Source organism: Bos taurus, chromosome 7 (genome assembly GCF_002263795.3).
Source record: "Bos taurus isolate L1 Dominette 01449 registration number 42190680 breed Hereford chromosome 7, ARS-UCD2.0, whole genome shotgun sequence".
Lineage (NCBI taxonomy): Eukaryota > Metazoa > Chordata > Mammalia > Artiodactyla > Bovidae > Bos > Bos taurus.
Window position 1 is genome coordinate 20,313,081 of NC_037334.1, and position 15,592 is coordinate 20,328,672.

A 15,592-nucleotide genomic window follows, 5' to 3' on the forward strand; every position below is an offset into this window, starting at 1 on the left:
GCACCCACCCCTGGTCTCCTGGAGCAGCCTGGATTTAAACCTACAGTCTGGAGGCTTCCCCGCCTCAAGACCAGCGAGAGTTCGCCCCCAAGACGTCTCCTAGGCCACGCCCCAGAGACCCCGCCTTCTCTTGACCACGCCTCCTAGGCCCCTCCCATGCCGGCTCCTCGTCCTCTCTAGGCCGGCTTCTTGGTCCCGCCTCCCCATGCCCCGCCCTTTACAGGTCCTCTTTCGCATTTGCTCCGCCCACTGCCCCTCTGATTCGCTAAGGCGCTAGGACCCACCTGGGCCTGCCCCTAGTATTGCCTGAAGAGCGAATCCCAAATTCTGGCGGCGACAGTCCGGCCGGAGTCCATCACTTAGGCCACACTGAGGACAGTGGAGAGGTTAAGGAGGGTCGAAGTCCCCGCGGCATGGGGCGACAGGATGGGTTCCAATCTCCCTGCTCAGGCGTGGGCGGGGCAACCAGGCACGCGCCACAAGCGAGGAAGGCCCCCGGCACAGGCCCCGGGTATTTGTGTCAGCGCCGTCGCCACCGTCCCAGCCGATGGGTCGGGATACACGCTCGCGCTCGCGGTCGGCTGGTCGCAGGGGTCGAAGGCAACGGAGCTGGAGCGGGAATCGGAGCCGAAGTCGGAGCGGAAGCCATGGGCGGCGAAACCGGCGTAGCCGAGACGACGAGGGACGACGCAGACGGAGGCGGAGGAGTCGGGATCGTAGGTAGGGTAGTTGTGTAAGCCGCGCTGGAGGTCCAGCTCCAGCCTTAGGGGAGCTGAAAGCCCCTCGAGCTAGTCAGGGAGGGCTTCCTGAAAAGGGGGACGTCTGAGGACGTCGGAATTGACCAGGCAGCGATAGGAAAGCGAGAGGCTCCAGGAGCGAGGAGTTGGGGAATCGATGAGGTCGGAGAGGAAGCGGGAGACCAGATCGTGCAGGCTTGTGTACCGTTGAAGCATTTGAGAGTTATTTAAGAGGGGAGCAGGGAGCTGTGGAGTATTTCGAACCAAGAAGTGATGTCTGGATTACCTTGCACAGTTCCCACTGGTTTTCGCCTGGAGAAGGGACTCAGCGGGACTGCAGGAGTGACACCAAGGAGCAGGAACGTAGTAACAGTTGTCCAGGCAACAGATGATGATGGCTTTCTCGAGGGGAGGCTGTGGGAAGGTACAGTGAGAAAGTGGGTAGATTTGAGAGGGATTTCCGAAGTAAAAGTGACAACACATGTTCCTGGGGTGTGAGAGAGAAGAACCGTTGATGACAGGTGGCAGGACTCGGTTGAGTCCTCGGACTTGTTGCTCAGCTTCCCATCTGCCCACAGCCCTTTTCTTCTGGAGATGGGGCACCTGACCAGACTTGGCTTGAGTCTGCTTGAATCTGTTCCAACACAAGGGAATCAGCATGGAGATAGGGACTGACTCTCAGAGCTGGGTTCTACTGCTGGCTCAGCCTGTAAATGGCAGTCCCTGCCCCACTTTCATCCAAGTTCTGTCATCTGTGCCCTAAGGATCTCCACAGGGGCTCTGGAAGCATGCACTGTCTCCCCATCCCTCCAGCCTGTTCTCCACACCATAGCCAGGGTGGCTGTCATCCACTGTCATCCACTGATCACCCTCTAGGTTTGAGATCACCCTCCTTTTGAGTCTCATAAGATCACTGTCACCCAGGAATTCCAGGAAGACAAACGGAGTGAAAATAGTAAAGAGATGGTTTAAACCAGTATTTGGTAAACTACAGCCTAGCACCAAGAATAGCTTTTACATGTTTAAATGTCGAGGGGAGGGGGTGGGATGGGAAAGACAAAAGAGTAGTACTTCATGACACATTAAAAGTACATGATATTCAAGTTTTGGTGTCTAGAAATAAAATTTTATTGAATAAACTTATGCCAGTTAGTTCATGTGCTGTTCATGGGCCACTTTTGCCCTGTGATAGCCGAGTTGACTTACTTTGCCATCCACCATCTGGCTCTTCACAGAAAAAGTTTGCTGACTCTGGTTTAACGTTTAATGTTGATGTTTTAGCAGTGGTTTGTGGGTAGCAATAAATTGTTATTGTCACCTATTGGTTTCTAAGATTTTAGTTGCTCACAAGAATCAGCCACTCTAGATAGGTCATGAAAATCAATGTCATTTATGAAGATTTGACCAAGTTTGTAGTTTTTGTTTAAGTAATGCCAAATAATTGGTTTTCAAGGTGTAAGTTTTTTCTCGTGAGCTTAATGGGTGGAGCATTGGACAAAATAAAGACAGATTTAGTTGCTCAAAGGCCCCCAACATTAAAGAATCTATCCCCAGGGTTCATTACTTTGCCTGCCCGCCTCACCTGCCCTGTCAAGGCTCTGTATTCCCGCCAGTCTTGCTCCTGCCTGTCCTATAGAGCCGGCAAACACCACCTTCTTTCTGTAAACCCTCCCTGGACACCTTGTTATTGTTGTTTAGTTGCTAATTTGCATCTGACTCTTTTTGCAACCCCATGGACTGTAGCCCACCAGGCTCCTCTGTCCATTGAATTCTCTAGGCAAGAATACTGGAGTAGGTTGTCATTTCCTTCTCTAGGGGATCTTCCCAACCCAGGGATCAAACCCATGTCTCCTGCATTGCAGGCAAATTCTTTACGACTGAGCTACCAGGGAAACCCCCTGGACACCTTGGACAGAGCTTATAGTTCCCTCACCATCTGGCCCAGGCCACCTGCCCTCCTGCCCTCCCTCCCATTCTCCCCCTCACTCACTCTGCTCCAGTTACACAGGCCTGCCTGCTGCTGTTTAAATATGCCAAATGAATTCCTGCCCAAGGGCCTTTGCCCCATCACTCTCTCCAGATCTCCCCGTAGCTCCCTGACACTCCTCCAATGTCACCTTCTTAGCGAGCTCCTCTCTGGCCTCTGCACGCCCTAATGCACTGTCACTATCCTAGTGGCTCATGGTCCCATCTAGTGTCACATTTGTTGATGTGAGCCCCACAGAAGCAGGGACCATCAGTGTTTGGGTCACTGCTATGTTCCCAGAACCTAAACCAGCTCCTGGCCCCCAGCAGGTGCCTGCCCAGTCAGTGGCAGTGGGACAGGTGATTGGCCAGCTGGCGGCAAGCAGAGCTTCACGGGTTCCCTCCACAGGTCGGATTCAGAAGAGGAGCGACCACGGCGAGGCAGGCAGACCCGGAGCCCCTCTCCTGCCCACCGGCGTGCCCAGGACCACTCCTCTCAGTCTGACTCAAGCGATGAGCAGCAGCATCAGCAGCAGGGCCAATGGGCTCGCCGGCAGCGGCGGCAACGGACATGTTCCTGGTCCCCAGGCTCCTCAGCGTCCAGCTCCGCATCCAGGGACCACTCACAGAGCCCCCGGGAGGCAGCGGCAGCAGCCCTGAGCCAGCAACAGAGCCTGCAGGAACGCCTGCGGCTGCGCGAAGAACGGAAGCAGCAGGAGGAGCTGATGAAGGCCTTCGAGACTCCTGAGGAGAAGCGGGCACGCCGGCTGGCCAAGAAGGAGGCCAAGGAGCGGAAGAAACGGGAGAAGATGGGCTGGGGCGAGGAGTACATGGGTTATACCAACACCGACAACCCCTTTGGTGACAACAACCTGCTGGGCACCTTCATCTGGAACAAGGTGAGCCTCGGGCAGCCAGGCTGGGCCCTTAGTCCTGCTCATGTTGCTTGCCAGTCCTTTCTGTCTTTTTGCTTCATACACTGGTTACAGCTTATTTCCAAAGACATTGTTTAGCATTCCCAGTGCATGTGCCCAGGTTGTACCTGCCACTGACATTGTGTGCCTGCACGAGCACACACACCAGCTTCCGCCGGCTTCTCCTCTGATGACACTCTCCTATGGTGTAAAATTTCAGGCCCTCCACCCACAGAACCAGCCTAACCTCAGGCAGAATGGGAGAACAGGGTCTCAGCATCACATGCAGGGTGGGATTCCATGGTCAGGGCAGACAGAGCTCCATGATGCTGGAGTGGACTGAGCCGATTCTGCAGGCCGCAGTTCCTTCAGGCAGCCGAATCCCTCAGCCTCACACCCCACATCAGCAGAGCAGGTGCTTCGGCCTGGTGGGTCCCCACCTGGTAGAGCAGTTATGAAGTGTAGGAGGCTGTGCTGGATGTTCCCAGGGAGGATGGTGGGAGGAGGCATCTGTCTCAGCGGGAGTGTGGTTGGCCCTTCCAGGCCCTGGAGAAGAAGGGGATCAGCCACCTGGAGGAGAAGGAGCTAAAGGAGCGGAACAAGAGGATCCAGGAAGACAACCGTCTGGAGCTGCAAAAGGTGGGGGCGCCCTGGGGTTTCCTGCTTCCCTCCTGAGGGATCCAAGGGAAGCAGACAGAAAGTGAGTCTGGCTCACCCTGGCTTAAGTCCAGGGGGACCTGATTGGCTTTCGTGGAAAATTCAGGGGAGATTGGCCTCAGGCATGGCTGGATCCAGAGGCTCAGGCAGTGACAGTACCTCAGCTTTGCTGGCCTCCAGGATTTATTCTAAGGCCCTCCCTGCTGGGTGGCCAGAGCAGCCCTGGCCACTAAAGCTACTGTGTCTCTAGTAGAAAGAGGGTTCCCTTCTGCCCCAGGGTCTGTCCAGAGCTTCAGGCATCCCTGGATGGATTCCTATGTCCAGGGCCAGCCCACTGGGGCCAGGCGCCAGGAACAGTACCCCGCCCCCCAAACCTTGGGGAACCCCACAGGCTGAGAGGATAAGGGCAGACCCCACGAGACCCCGTCGTCTGCTGTCCCCCCCTCATTCTCTGCATGTGCCCTCAGGTGAAGCAGCTGCGGCTGGAGCGGGAGCGAGAGAAGGCCATGCGGGAGCAGGAGCTGGAGATGCTGCAGCGAGAGAAGGAGGCGGAGCACTTCAAGACCTGGGAGGAGCAGGAAGACAACTTTCACCTGCAGCAGGCCAAGCTTCGGTGCTTGGGTTCCCCAACCCCTCCTCCTCCTGGGCCCGCCCCTGCTCCTACTAAACCTGCCCTTCCTCTTCCCCCTTCTGCTCCTGGGCTCGCCCCTCCTCCTGCTCCTAGACATGCCCCTCCTCCTCCTAGACGCCCCCTGCTCCTGGACCTGAGGGGGTGGGACCCACCCTTGCTCCCCACCCTGCCCCCTTGGCCCTCAAGCTTGCACCTCGCACCTCCTCAGGGCCCATCCTGACTCACTTTCTGTCTGCTTCCCTCATCATTGCACTCTCACCCCGTGATGCCAGGTGCTGCGGGTGGTACAAACATACGGCTGAGTAGAGGGTACCAACCAGCCCTGACTGGCTAGGCCCTGGCTGTCCGCAACCTTTGAGGCGTTTTGCTCATCAGCTTCATCTACAAACAAGGAAAGCGAGGCTCCTGAGGTGTCAAGAGTTGTCTGAGGTCATGTGGGCTGTGCGAGCCTCAGGCCTGGCCCCTACTTACCTGGCTACCCACAGTCCCCAGGGGCTCAGACCCGCCTGGTCACAGGGTTCTCTGGGGTTGGAACAGGGTTAGCCTCTGATGCCCGTCCCCATGCACAGCACTGAGGCTTTAGATCTTTCGCCCGGGCTGTCCTCTCTGCTCCTCTCTCGTGGCCCACCCACTGTTCTTCAGACCCCACCTTGTCCTGTCTCTGCCTCTTTCAGGGCCTGTGCTTTCCAACTTTTCTTGCTTCTCGGCCTGATGCCTCCTCTTGCACAAAGCCTTCCCTGACCGCCGCCCACAGCGGGCTGGGCTCCTCTCCTGGCTCCCAGTCTGGGAGTGAGGACGCGGCCCTGGCTCTGACTCTGCCCTCTGCTCCCTGGCAGGTCCAAGATCCGCATCCGGGACGGACGGGCCAAGCCCATCGACCTGCTGGCCAAGTACATCAGTGCTGAGGATGACGACCTGGCCGTGGAGATGCACGAGCCCTATACCTTCCTCAACGGCCTCACGGTGGCTGACATGGAGGACTTGCTAGAGGACATCCAGGTGCGCCCTGCAGTGTGCCCCCCCACCACCACCTCCAGGCCCCAGGCATGCCCTCACACCAGCCGTGCCCCCTCCTCCAGGTCTACATGGAACTCGAGCAGGGCAAGAACGCAGACTTCTGGAGGGACATGACAATCATTACAGAGGACGAGATCTCCAAGCTCCGAAAGCTAGAGGCCTCGGGCAAGGGGCCAGGTAATGTGGGCCAGGCCAGCAGTGTCGCACCTCTGGGTCTGGTAGGAGCAGGTCAGGTGGCTCCACAGAAGACCCGATTCTCTGCAAGTCTCTGCCTCCCCCCTGGGGTAGCCACAGCCTCATCAGGCCTCTGCAAGCCATCAGGAGCAGCTGGTGCTAAGCGAGGGGCTCTTCTGCTGGTGGGGGAGTCTCACCCAGCAGTGTCAAGGGCTTCCTTTAAACAATCGCCTACACTTGGGCTCTGTGGTATCAGCACCAGTAGGACTCTTCTGTTTGGGTGTTAAGTTTTTACTGGAGGCTCAATCTGTTTCAGTGAGAACAGGACCCGACTCCACTTGGTAGGAACCTGTGCTGTATGGAGGGCTTTTTTCTTGTTTGGGAGGTTTTTCTGGCCACGCCATGTGTTTTGTGGGGTCTTAGTTCCCTGACCAGGGATCAAACTCATGCACCCTGCAGTGGAAGCTCCAAGTCTTAACCGCTGGACCACTAAGGAAATCTGTGTTCCTTTTTAATTGCTTTTCTTTTCTTCAAAATGATTACATGCATATAATTGCAAAGAGGATAAACTCTAAAACAGTGTCTCCCCCCATAGCACTGCTCACATCTGGGCCCAGACCATTTTCTGTGGGCCTGTCCTGGGCCCTGTGGTGTGTGGACAGCCTCCCTGCCCCCACCTACTCAGTGCCAAGAGCTCCCAGTCGTGACAATCACAGATGTTCCCTATATGGCCCAGTGGCCCCTGAGAGGAAGCAGGTTCAACTGTGGTTGAGAGCCACCGTTATAAAAGCCTGCCAGCAACCACAGGAGCCCCACTGCCCCTGCCCCTTGAAGCCACTGGCTTTAACGGCATCCAGCTCCTGGGGGCCTTGAGCCTGTGTCGCTAAGCTCTCAGCCCCGTATCTCGCTGCCCACCCACGGCAGCTGAGGGACAGGCGCCCTGTGTCCCCTGAGCCTGTGTACATGCTGCTCAGACGGGGTGGTCGGGGCTGTTTCCTTCCTCTTAGAGGAGGAGCATCCTTTATCTTCAAAAGTGGAGTTGTGTTTCTGTCAGCCCTCCTCTCGGGGCGCATCCTGTAGTGAGTCCCAGAGAAAGGAAGGGGCTCTGCCATCAGCAGTGCATGTCCAGAGAACTTTCACGGCTGCACAGCAGTTAGGGCCCAGCGTTCCCACTGCTGCAGGCCCCGGGTTCTGTCCCTGATTGGGAAACTAAGCTCCCACAACCCTCTCAGTACGACCAAAAAAACCCCAAAACAACAACAGAGAAACGTCCAGAAACAGCTGCTTGGTTGGCAGAGGTGCTGGTTGAGAGGTGCCGCAAGCCCCTTGGACTGGATGACAGCCTGGGGCATGACTCTAGGGGCACACCCAGGCCAGTGAGTGAGTAGCTTGGCCACCAGGGGTGGTCAGCAGCCTCCCCAGAGCCTGGGTGTTCTTCCTGTGCACAGGGGACAACCTCCCGGAGGGTTTCCAGAAGAGAAGTGAGCACACGGTCGTCAAACATTCAAAACAGCATCCACCTTTATGGAGTTGACGCCTCAGCTCAGGACTATGGAAGGCATGGGGGATTTTTCACCAATGACCCCACCTTCCGCTTCACTCCTCAGGGGGCCAGACACCTGGGAGGCTCCCATCCGGCCCCCTGCCCCCCTCCCTGGGCCCTTCCTCCCTGTTCCCCTGAGGGTGGGGTTGTCCGCCACCACCCTTCTAGGGCTTCCTGCTTTCGCACCAGCAGTGGAACCCTGCTTTCTGGGACCCCACGGCTCTTTTCTGCAGCTTGGCCCTGCACCCTCCAGTAACTTCTAGAGCGAGGCAGGAAATGGTTGGTGTCCCAAATGTCAGGAAGCATTTCCTCTCCCCTCACTGGTGTTTGCAGGGCTGGGGCTGGAGCTTGGCTCTGGCTGTTCTCTTTCTGAAGCACAGCCCCACCCCAAGGCTGCAGGAAAGTGAAGGGGCATTGTGCCAAGTGTCTATCCCTGGTCCCGTACCCCCGCCCCGTTTCCAGAGCTCCCCGAGTGCCTGGCCCATGCCCCCTCCTGGCCCCTCCTGGCCCCTCCCCATCCCCACTGCATCAGTGACCCCTCTGTCCCCTTTCCCCCTGCGTGTTGTGGTTGGGGCCCCAGGTGGCTCCAGGTGTCCTCAAAGAGCAAGTGTGTTTGCTTTGGGCCTGATTTCTGAGAGAGGAGGGGAGCTGAGAGGTGTGACCCCACTGTTCCCAGAGCCCTGAGGATAGCAGCCTTCCCCCTTTCCAGTTAAACTGGCCCTTTCCTTTCCTTCCTTCTTTTCCTTCTCTTTTCTTTTTTCTTTCCTGTTGCCCCACCCCCAGGCGCACTGCATGTGGAACTTCCCCACCTGGGGATTGAACTTGAACCCACTGTAGTGGAAGCACAGTCTTAATCACTGGACCTTCAGGAAAGTCCTCCTTTTTTTTTCTTTTCCCCTCCCATCACCTCCCCTTCTCACCTTTGTAGCTGGGGAATCCTCACTATACAGTAGGGTTGCAGGAGAAAGTGGGTCCTCGGACACCCCTGTGGCCTCCTTAGTTCCCCACCCTGTTAAAGCCCCCTTAGGTCCTTTAGACAGTGGCTTAGTGCCTGTGGCTTCTGTGGATTGTTAAGTTTTCACTGTGTCAACAGGCAGAGCCTGGCTTATATCTGAGTCAGTGCAGGACACGGTCCTGCCTGGCTGGGTGTGAAGGCTGCTGCCAGATTCGGTTTTGGTCCCATGATGTATTTGCACCTGCGAGAAACCACAGCCAGGCTGCTGGTCCTACAGGTCCCACTGAAGCCAGTGCTGCTTGGGAGCCCAACTGCTGGTTGCAGGGTCCCACGTTGGTTGGCTGAAGGGACTTGGGTTCTTCTTGACCCTGTCTGATTAACTGACCTTCTGTCCACTGGCAGGGGTTGGAGAAGCCAGCTTTTGAGCAGGGAACATGAGCTGGTTGCCTGCCCTACATTCACCCAGCCCAGCACAGTGCTAAGCCAACAGCAGCTGGAGGTCCCCGCCCTTGGGAAACTGAGAGTTAGGCCCTTAGGCCAAGGGAGGAGGCTGGTGACTGTGGATGGCCTCTCAGTGGACGGGACATTGTCTCAGGACTGAGGATGGCTGGGATCTAGGAGGCCAGCTTCATGGGGAAAACTTACTGCTGGTGGAAAGCTTGCATGGCATGTGCAGAGGCCCTGGGGCTGGGCGGGAGTGTACACAGCTTGCTGTCTGATGAGCCACAAACAAGGAAGCCAGCCAGTGTGAGGGACAGGGGTCAGTCAGCCTGTGCCTCGCTATCTGGGGCCTCTCAAATGTGAGGGGTTAGGGCCTGGGCCCAGCCCTTACCTGAGCCACCTCTGCCCCACTGCAGGTGAGCGGCGAGAGGGGGTCAACGCCTCAGTCAGTTCCGACGTGCAGTCAGTCTTCAAGGGGAAGACATACAGCCAGCTGCAGGTCATCTTCCAGGGCATCGAGGGCAAGATCCGGGCTGGAGGCCCCAACCTGGACATGGGCTACTGGGAGAGCCTGCTCCAGCAGCTGCGGGCCCACATGGCACGTGCCAGGTAAGCAGGTGGGGCCTCGCTGGGGGCACCCCCACCAGCTCCCAGCCGCCTTCCCGCCTTCCTTCCAGCCTCCACTGAGCACTTGGTCTTTGTTTTCCTGGGTTAATAGACATCACGGGAAGCCCCAGAGGCCACTGCCTGCCCCATCCACAGGCTCCATTCTCCCAGTGTTTGAATTCTCTGCGTGATGGGACCATCGTGTAAACACAGTTCCTGTCTGCCACAGAATGCAGTCACTTCTAAATTTATCCTCTTCCTCGGAGAAGGCAATGGCACCCCACTCTAGTACCCTTGCCTGGAAAATCCCATGGATGGAGGAGCCTGGAGGGCTGCAGTCAATGGGGTCGCTGAGGGTCGGACACCACTGAGTGACTTCACTTTCACTTTTCACTTTCATGCATTGGAGAAGGAAATGGCAACCCACTCCAGTGTTCTTGCCTGGAGAATCCTAGGGACGGGGGAGCCTGTTGGGCTGCCGTCTGTGGGATCACACAGAGTCGGACACAACTGAAGTGACTTAGCATAGCATCACCAGTCCGTGGTCCTTTTCCGGCCCAGGGCAGGGACCTGCCCCCTCCTGGTGTCTGTGCTGCAGCCCCTTGCTGCCCTCAACCTGGTCCTTGCTGCAAATTGGGAGTCATGAGAAATCTTGGGTAGGGGCCTTCCCCATGGGGCTTCCGGATGACTGCCTGGCCTGCCCCCCAGGCTCCGGGAGCGGCACCAGGATGTGCTGCGGCAGAAGCTGTACAAGCTGAAGCAGGAGCAGGGCGTGGAGAGCGAGCCGCTATTCCCCATCCTCAAGCAGGAGCCACCATCTCCTGGCCACAGGTAAGTCCTGGCCTGTCTGTCCCTGCTCTCCAGGACCCTCTTCCGCCACCGGCCCTGCTCAGCCCAGCCCTCTTCTGCAGCCTGGAGCCTGAGGACCCAGCCCCAACTCCGCCTGGGCCCTCGGAGGGCGGCCCTGCAGAGCCGGAGGCCGAAGGGGCCACGCCAGCGGAGGGCGAGGCGGACGGGGAGGCGGTGCTCATGGAGGAGGACCTGATCCAGCAGAGCCTAGACGACTATGACGCCGGCAAGTACAGCCCGCGGCTGCTCACAGCTCATGAGCTGCCGCTGGATGCCCACGTGCTGGAGCCGGACGAGGACCTGCAGCGCCTGCAGCTGTCGCGGCAGCAGCTTCAGGTCACAGGTGCGCGGTGGGGGTGCAGCAAGAGGTGGGGCTTCCCTGTTTATGGGGTGGGCAAGGGCAGGGCTTCCCAGCGGAGAAGGGGGCATTGTCCTTGAACCCGCTTGGATCCTCCTCCAGCTCTCCTGAGTGTCCCTTTGTTCACTTGCTTGTTTGTCCAAAGGACACAGGGATGGTGGTGGTTACCTCCAGTGCCCGGCTCTGCTCTGAGCTCCTTACACGGCCCGTGGGCCAGGGCCTGGGCCTCCCGGGGCAGCCATCATTCCTGGCACAGAGGAGAAACCGCCTCGGGGAGACCAGATCCAATGTCCCCATGCGGGCCTCTAACTACCAGGCCCTTTGGGCAACTCAGCAAGGGGACACGTGGTGTTTGGTGCCCACCTGGGAGGACAGGGGGCACAGGGCAGGCAGGCCGGGAGCAGGGAGTGTGACAGGCAGGGAGGCCGGAGGGGGGTGTCCGGGGTCCCAGGTAATGCGCCCCCCACCTCACTCCCTGCAGGCGACGCCAGCGAGAGTGCAGAGGACATCTTCTTCCGGCGAGCCAAGGAGGGCATGGGCCAGGACGAGGCCCAGTTCAGCGTGGAGATGCCACTGACCGGCAAGGCCTACCTGTGGGCAGACAAGTACCGGCCGCGCAAGCCACGCTTCTTCAACCGCGTGCACACCGGCTTCGAGTGGAACAAGTACAACCAGACGCACTATGACTTCGACAACCCACCACCCAAGATCGTGCAGGGCTACAAGTTCAACATTTTCTACCCCGATCTCATCGACAAGCGCTCCACGCCCGAGTACTTCCTAGAGGCCTGCGCCGACAACAAGGACTTCGCCACGCTCCGCTTCCATGCTGGGCCGCCCTACGAGGACATCGCCTTCAAGATCGTCAACCGCGAGTGGGAGTATTCGCACCGCCACGGCTTCCGCTGCCAGTTTGCCAACGGCATTTTCCAGCTCTGGTTCCACTTCAAACGCTACCGCTACCGGCGGTGATGGCCGGGACCCCTCCTGGAGCCCCACGACCCAGAGAGGGCTTGTGCAGAGCCGGCAGCCTCCCCTGGCGGGGCCTGGTCCTCGCAGGGCGCCCCCCCCTTCCCTGCATGAACAGGTCCCACTTCCCTGCGAAGCCTACCTGGGAAAGCTGAGGGGACGCACAGACAGGTGGGCCTGTGGCACTGACACACTGGAGGGGCTGCTAGGGGGTTTTCAGAGCCCAGGGGACCCGGCAGGTGTCGCCAGACCTCGGTCCCTGGGCTGACGCTGAGCCCCAAGCGAGACAGGCCCCACATCAGCCATCTCAAGTCAGGGCCTCAGGGCTGGCAGGGCACTCACTGGCCCAGGTCGCTGACGGGTGGGTGTGGGACCAGTGGGACCCAGGCTCCAGGGCCTTGAGTGCATGCTCCCCAAGAGGCCATCCAGGGATGTCTGAGCTCTCAGGTGCCCTAGCTCACCCCCTGTGCTGGCTGGGGGTCAGTCTCCTCCCCATGGGCACGGAGGTCCCGTTACTGCCCACTATCAAGTCTGGGAGCAATATCCTTCCATAGCTGCCGCTCCGGGGGCCCCGTCTGGCCTGGGCATTCTCCTGTCCCTTAAGGATGCCACCCAGAGCCACCCTCCTTGTCCCCGAGTCTTGGATGGGGACAGTGGAGAGTCTGACAGGTACGATCTCTCACCAGGTCACAGAGCGCCAGTGGGGCCCCAGGCCGGCCCCCGCCCCGCCCCAGAAACAGGCTGCTTTTTAACAATTTCTTATGGAGACATTTCCAGCCTCAAGTGAGAAGAAGCCTGAAGGGCTGCCTCCACTACTCAGACAGCGTGGTCCAGACACCTTATTTCATCTGGAAATATGTACAATTCAGGTTGTTTCTCTACAAAGATTTTTTTAGGTGGGGGGAGAAAAATCTTGTTTATTTTCCTTTAATTGGTCTACTTGTGAGAGTGCATGTTTTTTAAAGAAACATTTTATTTTAGAATAATTTTAGATTGTCAGAAATGCTGCAGAGGTCGTCTCGCGTTCCCGCCCTCAATGCCCATATCCACACCCAGCTGTCCACATGGCTAACATCTTGTGTAACCACAGTACATCTGTCAGAACTAAGACACCAAACAACCAAGACCTTTAGAAAACAAGTACAACCCCTAAAAATAGTCGATAACCGTTCCCGAGGGAGCTCCTTGTCATCTGAGGGTTTCCTCCATCTTTGCCCTCTACCCTCACCCCCCAGAAGGAGGGTGCATTCCTAAACACCCCAGGGGGTGCTTAGCTGTTCACCTAACCCAGGGTTCGATGCTCAGCGGTGTCTAGGGACAACTGTGGTTGTCAGGACCTGGGGGACTCCTGGCATCAGGGGTGGGGGCTCCACACCCCACCGTGCCCAGGATGGCCACTCTGAGAGAGTGATCTGCTCCTAGGTCCCCAGCACTGAGACTGACACCCCCAGGTCCCCCAGTCATCTCCCAACCCTGACTTAACTGTGTCCAGGAGCCTCTGGTTCAGCTCTGGCCTCCACTGATGTGCCCTGCCCCACATGTTCTCATACATCAGCGGACACGTTCTAGATAGCAGGGCCTGGGGACTCGGGGACGAAGTGCACGTAGTCAAGGGGCACCCACTCCCCACTGCAGACCCTGGCCCACCCAGCCAGCTTGGTCCAGGTGGAAGAAGACCCCATCCATCCCCTTTGGGACCCTCCATGGACATCACTAATCAATGGCCGATTGCCATAGCAATCAGCATCCTCTGGGCAGCTGCTTCCAGTTGATCCCTGGCCTGCTTCACCGTCATGGGAGCAGGACAGGCCCTGGAGCAAGGTCGAGTCTGGGGCAGAGCTTGCTCACCAGATGGGTGGGGCCCTGTTCTGGTCTCAGCATGCAGGCTGTGTGTGGCTGCAATGACCTGGCCTTTACAGGCGTTAAGCAGACCTCACGCCAGCCGTACATGACAGCATTTACATCCATTTGGGAAACAGACTCACAGAGGCCCATGTTTTCAAGCCTAGAAACCAGCTGTCAGAGTTAGAACCCAGCCTTCTCCAACCTCCCATTTCCAGCCTCAGGTTCCCTACCTGCCCCAAGAGGAGTCCTCCCAGTCCCAGTGTCTCAGTTCCTCCTCACTTCACTTCTGCAATCCAGGTGGCCTGTAGACCCCAAGGGAGACTCTGGGGTCTGGGGGAGGGGGGAGGGGAACAAGGCGGCCATGTCCCCGAATAGCTGGGCACATGTTTAGCAGGAGTCCCCAGTCCAAAGGGAGGAGAGCTGCTCCAGGCAAGGGTTCAGGCTGGGGCAGGGGAGGCACAAGGTCTAGGGGTCCCAGAAAGGGCTCTGAAGGTTCCCTGGGGGAGGGCCCTGCCAGGCCTGGGAGGACAGGGCTGCCGGACAGAGAAGGAAGTTGGGCCTGCCTTGCAGAGGAAAAGGCAACAAATGCTTCCAGGGCAGTGAAGTGAAGTGGAATTCACTCAGTCGTGTCCTACTCTTTGTGACTCCGTGGAAAGGAGCCCACCAGGCTTCTCTGTCTGTGGGGATTCTCCAGGCCAGGATACTGGAGTGGGTTGCCATTTCCTTCTGCAGGGCTTCCTGGGCAGGGGTGAATGCAAGTCCAGGTGCTGGGCTCTAGGGCACTGGGGAGGCATAGAGGGTAAGTGAGCTGGGTGGGACACAAGCTGGGTGTCAGGAAGACCCATTAGGCAGACTGGAGGCACCACAGCACCCAGCTGCCCCAGGACCCAGCCCCTGCCCAGTGTCCACCCAGCATCCTTCAATTGCCCTCAACCCCCACCTCAGCCTCTTCCTGCCCTTGGCTGAGTGTGAGACTAAGAATAGATGCTCCCCGACTCCCAGCGGAAACCATAGCCCCGGGAAGCCGGTCCTGAGCCTGACCTCTGTTCCCACCATCTGCCGCCCCCCACCCCCACCCCACAGACCATCTCAACGCTTCTCACGACTCCCATGTGCCCTTGACCAGGGCCAGGGCAGAGACCAAGAGACCTCCAGCGGACAGCCTGGGAGGTGGGGGAAGCGCAGAACTCACGGTCAGATCGCACCTGCATGTGGCCTTAGACCCAGCCTTCCTGCCCTCCAGGCCTCAGTTTCCCAGTCTATAAAATGAGCATTTTCGCCCCCTGCCTTGCAGAGTCCTGCTGTAACCCAGGCACTTGCCAATCTCAAGTCAAGTGTGTTTATCTGACCCCTGCCCTGGATGTTTACCAGAAGGAGCACTGTCCTTTTATCTCAGGGCAGAGGAAGTGGGAACGGAACAATCCTCCTCCATCTCAGCCCACCCGCCCCCAATCTGGAGCCCCAGCCCCACGTCCTCTGCCCTCCTTACAGTCCCCTGAAGCCTCATGCTCTCTCTTGCTTCCAAAGCATATATATAATTTCTGCCCTGTCTCTTTCTTGCCCTCCTATGCATTCCACAAAGCCCCCGTTCTCACAATTTCTGCCCCATCCCCACTCCAGGATGCCTTTCAGACTCACCTCCTTGGCCCCCCTAACCTCTGTCCCTTCCTTTGGCCCTGCCCTGAACGCAGGAGGCTGGGAATGTCTGTATCCAGCTTTATTTTTCTCCAGCCTGGGGGATCTTTGAGGGCAGATGTGGTTTACAGTCTACCTGGGGCTCACAATTGTCCTACCATATGGGCTGGGGCAAAGAGTTTCCCTAAAGGAAAGGCTGGGAGGAACAAGACTGCCTCCTTTGATGTGAGGGACATCAAGGCTTTACAGAGGAGAGAGCCTTGGAGCCAGGGTTCTGCCAGATGCATAGGAGTCGG

At 58.1% G+C, this 15,592-nt stretch overlaps 1 protein-coding gene across 2 annotated transcripts; it reads left to right on the plus strand.

Moving 5' to 3' along the window:
• The first annotated feature begins 522 nt into the window (after positions 1 to 522).
• Positions 523 to 12,747, plus strand: CACTIN (cactin, spliceosome C complex subunit). Of its 2 annotated transcripts, XR_003035521.2 has the most exons (11): positions 523 to 720; positions 3,112 to 3,601; positions 4,160 to 4,255; positions 4,741 to 4,886; positions 5,741 to 5,903; positions 5,984 to 6,098; positions 9,451 to 9,643; positions 10,349 to 10,471; positions 10,552 to 10,832; positions 11,329 to 11,987; positions 12,503 to 12,747. XR_003035521.2 is itself a non-coding variant. In XM_024995020.2 (10 exons), exons 1-10 carry the CDS (start codon positions 548 to 550, stop codon positions 11,817 to 11,819), a joined length of 2,271 nt encoding a protein of 756 aa, XP_024850788.1. In that variant the 5' UTR covers positions 523 to 547; the 3' UTR covers positions 11,820 to 12,747. The 2 variants fall into 2 exon arrangements, 1 of the variants encoding a protein (XP_024850788.1); XM_024995020.2 differs by having other exon boundaries at positions 11,329 to 12,747.
• The last annotated feature ends 2,845 nt before the right edge of the window (positions 12,748 to 15,592 follow it).